The sequence below is a fragment of the Pseudonaja textilis genome, chromosome Z (genome assembly GCF_049901715.1).
Source record: "Pseudonaja textilis isolate UNSWEBS1 chromosome Z, rPseTex1.2, whole genome shotgun sequence".
NCBI classification, from domain to species: Eukaryota; Metazoa; Chordata; class Lepidosauria; order Squamata; family Elapidae; genus Pseudonaja; species Pseudonaja textilis.
Genome location: NC_142008.1, coordinates 20,589,059 through 20,604,072, shown reverse-complemented (window position 1 = coordinate 20,604,072; position 15,014 = coordinate 20,589,059). Strand labels below are relative to the sequence as shown.

The 15,014-nt window shown below is 37.8% G+C and overlaps 1 protein-coding gene and 1 long non-coding RNA gene across 2 annotated transcripts in view; one reads left to right on the top strand and one right to left on the bottom strand.

Annotated features, from left to right (window-relative positions):
* Positions 1-15,014, bottom strand: part of LOC148123933 (uncharacterized) — a 64,294-nt gene that overhangs the window by 3,321 nt on the left and 45,959 nt on the right. The window lies entirely within an intron of this gene.
* LOC113442427 (rho GTPase-activating protein 21) overlaps positions 10,955-15,014 on the top strand; it is a 27,284-nt gene continuing 23,224 nt past the window's right edge. The window contains 1 exon segment of the mRNA XM_087915844.1: positions 10,955-10,989. Coding sequence (XP_087771970.1) covers positions 10,960-10,989 — 30 coding nt within the window. The 5' untranslated portion in view covers positions 10,955-10,959.

Here is a 15,014-nt window from a genome sequence, read left to right as displayed (position 1 = left end):
ACAACCACTGTGGCGATTCATTTAAGAACTGTGGCAAGAAATATAAAAAGAGGGGCAAAATTCATTTAACAATTGTCTTATTTAGCAATAGAAATTTTTGGTCTACTTACGAATAGAAATTGTGCTCATAAGTTGAGGATTACCTGAAATCAGCTTTGACAGTATTCAAGAGGAAGCATATGGGAACAAATTGTTCACAGACTAGTTGAATCACAAAAAGAGCATAAAAAGCACTAGCTAAACAGGAGCTGATACCACCATAGGAATAGCTGGACTGTTCCTTCAGAATTGTACAATAACCTTACTCAGAAAAATGCCTGCAGGCTTAGGATACAGGAAAGCTTTCAGTTCAAATTAGAATGAGTAGGTAGCTATATTTCTTAACAGAAAACAACAAGAGATTTTTGGATAATATGATAAACAAACTTGACCAGGATGGAGAACATTTTAACTGATGTGTTTTATATCAAATATGTGAAAGAGATTTTTATTTTTATTATTATTATTATTATTATTATTATTATTATTATTATTATTATTATTATTATTATTATTATTATTATTATTATTATTTATTGTTCAGCTTAATGCTAAAAGTGAAAAAGATAACCTTTTTGTGAATTAACTTGCCACTGACCTTTCCCCTATTAATATTGCCCAGGGTGGAGTATTAAGCTAACTGGAAAGATTAATGCAGTTATTGCAAAGCAGTAATTTGAAAGGTCAAAGTATTATGAAAATTTGGTAGACAAATAGTGTACCATGCCATTACAGTCAGAATAAACACTCTTTGTTTTATTTTTAAAATATACAGATAATAGAGAAAGATGCTTGTTATTGCTTATCTCTTCCCCCCTTTGAATGGTTTGACTGAGTTCTACATGAATCTCTCTATCGTTGCACCAATCCTCTCTTCCCCTCAGTGACAACCAGGAAGCATTTCTGTGTCCTTATAGGATGGTTGCAGATTGTGTACAGGTAGTTCTTGACCTATGATCACAATTGTGCCCAAAATTTATCTTCTTGAGTGAGACATACGTTAAGTGAGTTTTGCTACATTTTATGACCTTTCCCGCCACAGCTGTTAAGTGAATCACTGCAGTTGTTAAGTCAGTAACCTGGTTGTTAAGTGAATCTGGCTTCCCCATTGACTTTGCTTGTCAGAAGATTAAAAAGGCGGATCGCATGCCCTTGGGACCCAGTAATGGGTCATAAGTATGAACCGGTTGCCAATTTTGATGATGGGGAGGCTTCAAAGGTCGTAACTGACAAATGTTCACAAGTCACTTTTTTCAGTGGCCGTTATAACTTTGAATAGTCACTAAGTGAACTGTTGTAAGTTGAGGACTATCTGTACCAGAACAAGCAATGAAATGTGATTGTTTTTTAGAGAAAATTTTCACATTGACGGTGTTAATATTGATGGAAACAAGTGACTGATGAATGTATGCATTTCTCTGTGTAGATTTCTATTTTTAAATGTATGAACAAAGTCAACTTGAGAAACAAGTTTGAGTTGTGGAAATTTAAAAATTATGTGAGGCTGAAGCTAAAGTACTAATGTTCAGACTTCAATCCTGACACCTATTAATCGCTCAACAACACTGTTTCTAGCAAGGCTTTGATACAGACTCTTCTGTAAGCTGTCCTCCCATAATGGTTATTATTGTCTAAAGATCTAAGTCAATTAAAGTCCTGTTCATTTGTGTTTCATGTGCTTTCTGTTTCCAACTCCTGATTTCAATTTAGAAAAAAAAATCCAAAATTGAACTTGGAGACAATGAGGAATAAACAAACAACTTTCAGTTGGACACTCAGTGGTTATTTCCTGTATTAGTCCATCCTCTGTATTAAATCCTCTTTATGAATTACTGCCTTGTGGTGGCAAAGGGGTTTGCGTAGCACAATGAAACTATGAGCTATGCCGTGCAGGGCCACCCAAGACAGACAGGTCACAGCAAAGAGCTCCACTGGAGAAGGAAATGGCAATCCAGTATCTTTGCCATGAAACCCCCATGGACAGTACCAAAAGGCAAAAAGATATGATGCTGGAAGATGAGCCCCTCAGGTCGGAAGGTGTCCAATATGCTACTGGGGAAGAGCAGAGGGCTAGTACTTGTAGCACCAGAAAGCATGAAGTGACTGGGTCAAAGCTGAAAGGGCGCTCAGCTGTGGATGTATCTGGTGACGAAGGAAAGCCTGATGCTGTTAAGATCTATACACCATAGGAACTGGAATGTAAGATCCATGAATCAAGGCAAGCTGGACGTGGCCACACAAGACATGACAAGATGGGGAAGAAGGCGGAGCCTCCTTGCTGATGGACCATAGATCGCGACTGTCTGCGGCTATGGTCCATGCTCTTTCATTGGAGAGCCCTGATCATTACGATTAGGGGCTGAAGCTGCCTTGGAAGGGCGGCAGAGTAAAGGGAAGCCGCAAGCCAGGTTGAGGGGAACCGCATCTCCCCCCCTGGGCTTGGTCTTTTTCCCCCGAAGATGACTGCAGCGGTGGTTTAAAATGGCCACCCCGAAGAGGAGGACTCAGCTGGATTAAGATTTGTGCAGGAGGAAAGAAAGAGGTGGATAACATCTGAACCGGGACAACTGGGCAACACAACTATACAAAAGTACCCCGGGATTAAGGTAACATGGAATTTTTAAGAAAAGAAAAGTGAGTGGCGAAATTACAAAGGGACAGGAAAAAAAATAAGAAAATATTTTCAACAGCTAAGCGGGGCTTCAAACCAGGAAAGGAAGAAGCCAGAACTAAAGATTTAACTAAATTGGACTAAAATATTTTGGAAATAAACAGGCATAAAATAAAGCTGGACTTAAGATTGTCAAAAAACAATAATAATAAAGTTTACAAATTGGAGACTGGACTGTGCTGGAATATTGAGGTTCGAAAAACCCTAAATAAAAAGATAGGGGAAAAAGGTGAAGACTTTGTATAATGGAGAGTGCCACCTTTTGACAAAAACTTGAGCTCAAACAAAAGGGAAAGCATCCTGTTTCTGAATGAACTTGTGTTGATATAACATTAAAGAAATATTGAAACAAAGTAAGAATCTTAGGAAGTGAAAGCAGAACTAGAATAAAGAAAAAAGCAAGGAAAGACTTGACTGTGGGATTGATTGATATTTTTGGTATAGACCCTGGGCTGGAACAACTGAGAACTTTAGAAAATTGAAAGAAGAAAGAAGGAAAATAAAAGTGGTTTTTTTTTTTTGTGAACTTTAACGATCATAAAATACAAGAGTGTGTAATGATGATACCTCTTCGGGAATTAAAAATGGAACTTAAAAATATGAGAGAATTACTACAGGAAAGAGCTGAATCACTTTGCTCTGTGTTAGAAAAAATGGAAATGGCGATTGAAGAACAAGAAGAAAGAGCTTCAGAGGAGGAGGAGTTGACTCAAGGAGAAGACATTTTAAATAGACAATTAACACAAAGAACACTACAAAGAAATGGGGAAAGAAGGAAGGTTAAAAAGTTGAGATTTAAGAAGGAAATCAAAGTGGGGAATGCCTGTGAAGTCAGGAGAGGTAGAAAGACCCAGCAGAAAAGGGGAAAGGAAGATATCAAGAAAGAGAGGGATATAAACTGGAATGAGAAAAGATATGGGGAAAAGAAGGGGAAGAGAAGCAGTAAGAAATAGGTGCATGATATAAAGAAATACGGAAATAGTAAAATGTTGAAAAGAAATTGTTTTTTCAGAGATAATGGTTGATGAATTAAAAAGGGGATTCTGCAGGGTGCCAAGGGGTAATAAGAATATTTCTGCAATTAAAAATATTGAGAAAATAGGGTAATATAGATACTGATAACTCTTATTAAAAATCAAGGGGGGGAAAATATGCTGTGGAATCCAAATGAAAATATGTAATGATTATTATTGTAACTTCTTAAAAATAATGGTTTATTGGGAATCGATGGGGGAATAAAGGTATATTTTAATCATTGAGGTATCACACTCAAAGCAGTAAAAGGGGAGAAATCTATACTTGTTTGGGTTTTTTTAGTGTTAAAATTTGTATTAATCTAGAATTTATAAAAAGAATGTGTAATGGAAAGGGAATGTGACAGACTAAAGAACCAACTAAATTAATAAGTTAATATAGACTATTAAAAGCAAGGAGAGACATTGGTAACTTATTATTATTATTATTATTAGGCAAACACATGTTTATCTTTATTTTCAAAATAAATATTAAAGGATTATATTTGAAATAATTGAAATGAAACAAAAAGATGTTTCGATTGAGATTAATGAAAGAGGCTAGAATTAATGTGTTTGTTTTCTCTCCTTACTGAAAATTTGGAATGGAAAAGGTAATAATAGAATTAAGTATGCATATATGAATGTATAATTGTTGTCATATTTGTATGTAAAGGTGATGACCCAGAAATATGTTGTCCACTAAAAAGAAATTTTTGTTTTTAATGTGAAAAACTGAATAAAATTTGTTAAAAAAAAAGACATGACAAGACTGAACATCGACATCTTAGGAATCAGCTAAGTAAAATGGGCAGGTATGGGTGAATTTAATTCAGATGACCATCATACTACTGCAGGCAAGAATCCCTCAAAAGAAATGGAGTATCCATTTCTAGCAAGAAGGGAAGCAAAAGGCAAGAGAGAAAGATTTTTTTTATTTGTCAACTGCTTACAAGGTAATAGGTAAAAGTAAAAACATAGTTATAAATACATGAATACATATAAGAGAAAAAAAAGAAACAATAGGACCGGGACGGCAGGCATGTTGGTGCACTTATGCACGCCCCCTACAGACCTCTTAGGAAAGGGGTGAGGTCAATAGTAGACAGTCTAAGGTTAATGTTTTTGGGGTTTGGGGAAAAAACCAAAGTCAGGAAGAGTATTCCAGACATTGACCACTCTGTTGCTGAAGTCGTATTTCCTGCAATCAAGTTTGGTGTGATTAACCTTGAGTTTCTATCTATTGTTTGCTCTTTTGTTGTTACGGTTGAAGCTGAAGTATTCATTGACTGGTAGGAATTGCAATGTATGATTTTATATACGATAATTAGATCGGACTGAAGGCGGCGTAGTTCTAGGTTTTCTAGGTCTAGAATTTCGAGTCTGGTGGCATAAGATGTTCTGCAATGAGTAGAGGAGAGGAGAACTCTTCTTGTGAAATATTTCTGGACTTTCTCAACTGTGTTAATATCAGATATGTAATGTGGGTTCCAGACTGATGAGCTGTATTCGAGTATTGGTCTAGCAAATGTTTTGTATGCTCTAGTTATTAGTGTAATATTACCAGAGAAAAAGCTACATAAGATTGGGTTAACAAATCTTAATGCCTTTTTGGCTATGTAGTTACAGTGGGCTTTGGCATTTAGGTAATTTGAGGTGATACTCCAAGATCCTTCACAGAGTTTGGATCATCAACAAGGGTTTGACTATTCAGCCTGTATTTTATTTTCTGATTTTTTTTGCCAATATGTAGGACAGAGCATTTATTTGTTGAGATTTGAAGTTGCCATTTGTTTGACCATTCTGATACATAGTCAAGGTCTTTTTAAAGGGTAGCAGTATTGTCTGTGGTGCTGAATAGCTTTACATCATCAGTGAAGAGAACGCGGTTGTTCTTGATATGATCACAGATGTCATTTATGTTGAGTATGAAAAGAGTTGGTCCTAGAATACTGCCTTGGGGGACACCACTGTTGACAGGTACAGAATTCTAATTTTGACCATTTGTTGTCTGTTTGACAGGAATGCTTCTATCCAGTTATGCAGGTGTCCAGAGATACCGTAAGATTTTAATTTTAGGAGTAGTTTGTCATGTATCACTGAATCAAAGCTTTACAGAAGTGTATGTAGATTGCATCTATTGTTTTGCCCTGATCGAGTTGTGTAGTCCAAATATTTTTGCAGTGTAAGAGTTGCAGATTACATTATAGTTTTTTCCTAAAACCAAATTGTTTATTAGAGAGTACCGTATATACTCGAGTGTAAGTCGACCCGAATATAAGCCGAGGCACCTAATTTTGCCTCAAAAAACTGGGAAAACTTATTGACTCGAGTATAAGCCGAGTTTTTCAGCACATTTTTTGTACTGAAAAAACCCCCTCGGCTTATATTCGAGTCAGATTCCCTCTGAAAAAAAAATGGTGTGGAGCTCCGGATCTGGGCAGCTGCTTCCCTGCTTCCGTGTTTCTTTTGCAACTTGTAAGCATGGGGGTAATCGGAAGCAGAAAAGTTCTTGCATGAGGATATATTGTTTTTCTTTATTTAACTGTTTTAGGGGGGAAAGACCCACCATCATGTGAGAATGCTCAGACACGAAATCTATCTGCCTGAAAATAAGTGTGTGTGTGTGTGTGTGTGGGATTTTAACAGAGGGAAGACATAGGGAGAAGGCAAAAGCGACGGAAGATCCTTCAACCCTAGCTGCTTTCAGTCCGCCGGGAGGAGGAGGGGGAGGAGGAGGTGAGGGAGCGGCTCGCGTTGTTTTCTGAGATCGCAGAAAACAACGCGAGCCGAGGTGGCTTCGTTTCCTCAGCCCTAGCTGCTTTCAGTCCGCTCGGGAGGAGGAGGGGGAGGAGGAGGTGGCTTTTCTGAACTTTTCTGCTTCCGATTACCCCCATGCTTACAAGTTGTAAAGGAAACACAGAAGCAGGGAAGCGGCTGCCCAGCTCCGGAGCTCCACACCATTTTTTTTTTCAGAGGGAATCTGACTCGAATATAAGCCAAGGGGGGTTTTTTCAGCACAAAAAATGTGCTGAAAAACTCGGCTTATACTCGAGTATATACGGTAGGTTGTTTGTTTCTAAGTGGAGGATGATGGATTGGTTAATAATTGATTCCATGACTTTACAGGTGATGCAGCATAAAGAGATTGGTCTGTAATTTTCAACTAGGCTGGGGCTTCCCTTTTTGAAGATGGGGATGACTATGGCTTGTGACCATAGTTTTGGCAAGGAGCTGGTCCTGAAAGATTTTTCAAAGATTATGCTTAGAGGTTCTGCTATGGCAGTTGGTAGCTTTTCTAAGAAGGCACATATTCCATCCAGTCCATTAGATTGCATAGCGCTATCTTCTGTAAAATCTATATGTATTAGATCATTGTAGTTGTCTGTGGTTTGGCTAAGAAATACTGGGCATGATCCATTTCTGTTTACAAATACTGAGCTAAAGAATGTGTTAAAGAGGTTGGCTTTAATAGTGTCATCGTTGCAGTCTTTACTATTAGGTCCTTTCAGGGGTGGGATGGACTTTGAATCTTTTAGTTTGTTGTTTACAAAATTGTAGAAAGCGTGGGTGGAATTGGTGCATAGAAGTTTTTCTTCTTGTTTAATGTGATAATTGGTGCATTCAGTTTTTATCTGGTGGCATAAATTTTGTATCAGCTTTTGAAGTTGGCAACGTGACCAGATTTGTTTTTCCGCCAAAGTGATTTCTTTTTGGATTGAAGCTTCCTTATTGTTTTGGGTAATCTGTTTTTTTCTGGTTTTGGTCGTTGTTAATGGTTGTTGGGTATATGGATACACCAACCAGGTTTGGGTTGAATAAATATGTAAACCTAGGATTAAGTGTCTATGTAGCTTTAAGCACAAGAAACTGCAATGTCATTGTGGGTGCGGTTGCAGGCAGTAATAAAGGTAGGAAGGGAAACGTAATAGACCCGGCTTCTGGATGCACCTGGTTCTGTTCCTGGTCTGCTGCCTGCTGGAACGTCTATCTGCTTGCTTTTGGAGGCTACTGTGCCAGATACCATTTCAACTTAACACAAGGACTGTTTGCCTAGTGAGCTGAGGATTCAGCGTTGTCTTTGAGAGAAAGGTATCGGGAGGAGAAGATTTATAAGCAGATAAGGACATAGTATTTACTGTTAATGGACTTGATAACTGGATGGATATACTGGATAATGATATATGGACTGAATGACACTTCTTAATCTCTGTGTGAATTAAATAACTATTTTATAACCACAAACAGTGTTTTTGTCTCCAGTGTGTGTATACTCTTGGGCCCACTCTCTCTCTCATTTGCCTGCCTGGCTTGACTGCTGCTGCATACTCTGCTTGGGGGTTTATCCCAAAACACTAACATTGGTTATGGGCCCAGCAGAGTGCGCACAGTCTAACTAACCAGGATATAGCAGTGAGAGCTGGTGTGAGTTGCACATTACTGTAAATACAAACTGTTTGTTAAATAGTTGTTTATCACAAGAGCAATGGCACAAGTACATTTGCCAAATCTGTCCATGATATCCAGACTAGATGGAACAAACTATGTTTCATGGTCAATGAAATGTAGTTTACTTCTACGAAGAGAAGGTTTGTGGGACATAATAACAAACCCACCAGATGTATCTAATTTAAATCCCAATGATGAAGAGGATTATAAACTGATACAAGATTATGAACGAAAGAATGAACAGGCTTTGTGCATCATAGGTCTCACCCTGTCTGACCAGCAACTCATTCATATCCGTGGAGTGGAAACTGCTGCAGACTGCTGGGAGAATCTCAAAAGGATTTATGTTCGTGACAGTGTAGGAGCTCATATCAATCTTACACGGAAGCTGTTTAGAACACATCTTGAGATAAATGGAGACATGTTAACTCATTTAAACTGTATGAAAAGCATTTTTCAAGAATTACAAGAAAAAGAGCTTATATTTAATGAGTTGCAACAAGTATACATCATACTGTCTTCTTTGGATCGAAGCTATGATGATTTTGTGACTGCATTAGAGGTATTGCCAAAAGACAGTTTATCAGTAACTGAGATTACCGGCAGGCTATTAGAAGAAGCCAGAAGAAGATTTGAACGTGACCAGCTGAGGGAAGATAAGCCTAATAAAGCAGAGAAATTATCTTCAAAGCTTGAGAGAAACCAGCTGTGTAGAGTAAAGCACCCGGAAGAAAAGAAGTTATCTTCAACGGCATACACAATTAAAAAGTGTTTTAATTGTGGAGGCAGAGGACATTTGGCAAGATTCTGCAGAAAAGGAAAAAGCCAGAATGTAAAGAAGCCAAAGAAATCCTTTGAACTGGCCATGTTTAGCAATTGTGATGTGAAGAATGATTTATGGGTGGTGGACAGTGGTGCATCCCACTGCATCACGAGAGATAAGACAAAGTTTCTAAAAATGTCTACAAGTTCTCAACGTATATCACTCGCAAATGGTTGGCACCTCAAGGCCAAGGGTGAAGGTATTGCTTATTGTCCATGTTTAAACCAGAATATAAACATGTTGTATGTACCACAGTTAAAGATGAACTTACTTTCTGTAAGAGTATTGGATAAACTAGGATATGTGGTTACATTTAAGAATAATAAGTGCATACTGAGATAACAAAAAGGTAACTGCAGCTTTAAATGGAACATTATATGTCTTACATGACAGTAAGAAAGGGGAGGCACAGACTGTATTTAATAATATCAAGCCTCATGATGAATGTATCCATTTATTGCATAGGCGTTTGGGGCATGTAAATTTTAAAATGCTAAAACGTACAGTAGAGTTATCTGAAGGTATAAGGTTAAAACCCTGTGATAAGTATTTGCGTTGTAATGTCTGCTGTGAAGATAAGAGTAAAATATTGCCTGCAAATAGGCTAAATGGTTTCAAAACTACAGAACCTTTAGAAGTAGTATTTGCAGACATTATTGGTCCAAAGAAACCCAGTATGGGGGGTGCTCGATATATACTGAGCATTATGGACCATTACTCTAGATATGGGTTTTGCTACCTAATGAAAAGCAAAACTGAAACATATCAACATTTCTTCAATTGGTTAAGGTTTGCTGAAACAAAAACCAAACGGCAACTTATAACCCTGGTGACAGATAATGGCACGGAATTTGTTAATAGCAAATTCCAGAATAGGTTAAAGGCAGCTGGAATAGCTCACAAGACATCTGCACCATACAGACCACAACACAATGCATTTGTTGAAAGGCGAGGCCAAACATTGCAGGCGATGACCCGTACTATGTTAACTGATTCTGGGTTACCTGATTCTTTGTGGGGGGAGGCCACAATGTGTGCTAATCATTTATTAAATAACGTTGTTAACTCAACCACTGGTGAAATACCATTCACCATGTGGCATGGCAGGAAGCCTGATTTGAGTTACTTGCACACATTTGGTGCACCAGCATGGGTGCATATCCCTACACAACTCAGGTGTAAAGGGCAACACAGAGCTAAACAGTTATTCTTCGTTGGTTACCAAGCTAACCATAGGGCCTATAGATTTTGGGAGAAAGGCACATCTAAGGTGTTATGTAGTGCTAATGCCCAATTTCTAGAGCACGTAGGATGGGATAAGTTAGAACAGGATAACAATAACGAGGTGATTATTGAATCATACAGAAATCCCATTAAGTATCCCTGTAACTTTAAAAATAATGTAAAGGAAGAAGTACAGGAAGAAGTACAGCCCCTAGAGGAAGAAATAGCTGAGGATGAGGAACAGGTAGTAACTCAACCAAGCCCAGTAATACCCAGAAGGACTACACGTATTTCTAGACCGCCTGATAGATACCAGGCTAATACAGTGTGTCAGGAAAATAGAATCCCAAATACTGTGGATGAGATTAAAAGATATCCTTCTAAAGAGAAAAAAAATTGGTATGCAGCTATCAATAAGGAATTGAAATCATTGAAGGATATGAAAGTGTATGAAAACGTGAGATTACCTAGTAATGAAAAACCCATTGGATGCAAATGGATTTTTAAAATAAAAACAGATAAGGATGGAAACACAATCCATAAGGCAAGGTTAGTAGCCCAAGGCTTTAGACAAAGTGCAAAAGACTATGATGAAGTATTTGCACCTAGTCTGAAAGCAGCAACGTTAAGGGCAGCATTAGTGTGGGCAGCAAGCAAGCATTATATAGTTAACCATCTTGATGTGGAAACTGCTTACTTGCATGCTCCACTAAGACATACTGTTTATATGAAAAGGCTTAATGGATTTAAAGGAGACAATAATAATGATTGTTGGTTGTTAAAGAAGAGCCTTTATGGTCTTAAACAATCGGGCTATGAATGGAACCAGTATATTGTAAAGGAACTGACCAATATAGGGTTTAAAGCTGGTTTAGCCGACCCATGTCTATTTAAGAGAGAAAAGAATGGGAAGATATCATTATTATTGTTGTTTACTGATGATATTGCTCTGATAACTAAAACTAATGATGAAGCAAATGAAATAATATCATCATTAGCCAAGAAAATAAAAATCAAGCAATTAGGGGAGATAAAGAGATATCTAGGATTGAATATACTGAGAACACAGAAAGGTTTTAAGATATCTCAGGAAGATAAGATATCTAAATTGCTAATAGATTATAAGATGGAACTTTGTAAGTCTGCAAAGACTCCAATGAGTCAGGATATTTGCAAAATGGATACTCAAAGTCCCAAATGTGATAAGGCATTATATCAATCTTTGGTTGGTAGCTTATCATATATTAGCAATTGGTCAAGGCCAGATATTGCTTTTAGTATTAATCAGCTGGCACGACACAATAATGACCCGCTTCAATGTCACTGGATAGCATTGAAAAGAATCCTAAGATATCTTAAAGGTACATTACACCATGCACTGTATTTAGAACCAAAAGGTGATCTCATATTGAGTGCTTATGCAGATGCTAGTTTTGCAGCAGAAAGAGATACTAGAAAGTCGACTTCAGGAACAGCCATAATGCTGGGTAAGACGTTAATAGGCTGGAAGTCAATAAGGCAACAGCATATAAGTTTGTCTACTATGGAGGCAGAATTCTCCTGTTTATCTTTATTGTGTACTGAGTTGATTATGTACAAACAAATGTTGAAGGATATGGGTATAACTGTACATTACCCTATAGTTGTACATGAAGATAATCAGGCAGCAATTCAAATGGCCACTAATATTGCAGTTAAAACGAGAAGTAAACATACAGATTTGAGATATCTTAATGTAAGACAGTCTGTACAGAGTAAATTGATACAGCTGAGTACTGCATGTCAGAGGACAATGTAGCTGATCATTTTACTAAAGCCCAAGGTGCTATTAAGCATCTAGAGAGTTGTGAAAAATATGGGTTTAGAATGTAAGGCATTACATATTTATATCACCCAAAGGGGAGAATGTTGGGTATATGGATACACCAACCAGGTTTGGGTTGAATAAATATGTAAACCTAGGATTAAGTGTCTATGTAGCTTTAAGCACAAGAAACTGCAATGTCATTGTGGGTGCGGTTGCAGGCAGTAATAAAGGTAGGAAGGGAAACGTAATAGACCCAGCTTCTGGATGCACCTGGTTCTGTTCCTGGTCTGTTGCCTGCTGGAACGTCTATCTGCTTGCTTTTGGAGGTTACTGTGCCAGATACCATTTCAACTTAACACAAGGACTGTTTGCCTAGTGAGCTGAGGATTCAGCGTTGTCTTTGAGAGAAAGGTATCGGAGGAGAAGATTTATAAGCAGATAAGGACATAGTATTTACTGTTAATGGACTTGATAACTGGATGGATATACTGGATAATGATATATGGACTGAATGACACTTCTTAATCTCTGTGTGAATTAAATAACTATTTTATAACCACAAACAGTGTTTTTGTCTCCAGTGTGTGTATACTCTTGGGCCCACTCTCTCTCTCATTTGCCTGCCTGGCTTGACTGCTGCTGCATACTCTGCTTGGGGGTTTATCCCAAAACACTAACAATGGTACATATAGTTTGATGACTCTTTTGACTTCAAGTAAAAATATGTTGTAATGGTCTTCTACAGTATTGCATCCAGAGAATAGAAATTGCCAATCAAGGGATGAGAGATTGTTATCTATAAGATCATAGTTGCCTTTTTTGAAGTTATAATTGGGGATTCCGTCGTTGTGATGATTTTTATGTGGATGTATGTTGAGACAAAAGTCAATCATGCTATGGTCACTGTTGGAAAAGGGTTCTTTACTTTGTATTCCATAAATTGAATTCAAACTATTGCAGAAGATGAGATCGAGGCAGTTGTTAAGTCTAGTATTGTTGGTTACTAGTTGTTCTAGTCCCAGATTTGTTACTGCATTGTAGAAGGTTGCAGGTGTGGGTTCTGTTGTACATTCGTTAAGGGTCTAGTTAATATGAGGTAGATTGAAGTCACCAAGAAAGATAAAAGTATGTGGGCAGGATGCTGTCCATGTTTGTAGTGTATTTAGCTTGTTCACATGTTCGATGTCATAATCCAGGGTTCTGCAACATAGTAAGAACCGAAATGTGATATTTAAGGACAGTTCACAGATGATGGTCTCAGGAATAGCAAGCTCCTGGGTAACTTGGATGTTTTTTAGATGTAGGACTTTTTATAGAAGATAGCAATACCACCTCCTCTACGGATTTCACGATCTGATTGGGAAACATGATAGTCTCTTACTGTGGTAATGGAGTCAGGGAGAGATGCATTGAGCCATGTTTCACAGACAAATATAGTGTTGAATTTAGCCGTATTTAGTAAGAGGAGAAATTCAGGTATTTTATTCACAAGGCTTCTTGCATTGAATAGCTTGCATTTAAGGCCAGTCATGGTTGGAATAGAGGTAGTTAGGGGTGTGCATGCCTAGTTTTAACTGATGTTGGATTGGATAGGGTGGGTTTGGATGCGGAGTTGTGGGTTGTGTACACCCAAATAAATACACCCAATACACCCAATTTAATGCAAAGTTCCAGAGAACAGCTGGAAGAGATAAGAATGCCTTCTTAAATGAACAGTGCAAAGAAATAGAAGAAAACAATAGAATAGGGTGGACCAAATATCTCTTCAAGAAAATTGGAGGTATGAAGGGAATGTTTATGCAAAGATGGGCATGATAAAGGACCAAAATGGCAGGGACCTAACAGAGGCAGAAGAGATTAAGAAGAGGTAGCACAATTACACAAAACTGTACAAGGATGAGCTTAACATCCCTGATAACCATAATGGGGTGGTCACTGACCTTGAGCCAGACATCCTGGAATGTGAAGTCTATGGTTTTCCTAGTTGCAATGTATGGCTGTGAAAACTGGACCATAAGAAAGGCTGAATGCCAAAGAACTATGGTGCTGGAGAAGACTCCTGCAAGTCCCTTGAACTGCAATCAAATCGGTCAGTCCTAGAGATCAACTCTGACTACTCTTTAGAAGGCCAGATCCTGAAGATGAAACTCAACTACTTTGGCCACCTATTGAGAAGGAAGGACTCACTGGAAAAGATGCTGGAAAAATTGAGGGCAATAGAAGAACGGGACAACAGAGAATGAGGTGGCTGGATGGAGTCACTGAAGCAGTAGGCATGAGTTTAAATGGACTCCGAGGGCCATGGTAGAGGACAGGAAGGCCTGGAGGAACATTGTCCATGGGGTCGTGATGGGTCGGACACGACTGTGCAATTAACAACAACTGTATTAAATGCCTTTTCCTCTTCTCATTGAGAGTCCTGTGGAATACTTCACATCTTGCCTATGGCCCAAATAACCAATACAATCCTGTTACATACTAATTTTCTTTTGAGCTCTGTAATTGTAATATATCTTGCTTGCCTGTTACAATAGCAGAAGACCAAAAGCCAAAATTAAACAGCACAAGATAAACCAGAGTATAATTAGCAAGAATGTCAAAGTTATTCTTCAGTGTTATTGTTGGAGGTCAAAGCAGAGGTTGGTTTATCTGTTTAACATTTTTTGTCTTTTAATGACTTTCCTTTTCTTAATCATCAATTTACTGCTGTTAAATTTCACCTGTATTGTTTGATTTAGTATGAATTATAAAAATAAGCTTTGCAGAGGTGCTCAGTGAGTCTGTGGTCACCATGGAGATAATGGAAGAGTAGAATAAAATAAAACTCCCTCAAATAAGAAGAATAATTAACAAACTCAGGTTAAACATAACTAACCATGTTAAAATTATTAAAATGAAAGAATATATTACTCATCCTTTCTTACTGCCATTTTTCTAAAAGTTCCTCCTTTTTCTTGGGATTTTCCTTGAGATACTTTTTTCCTCTTT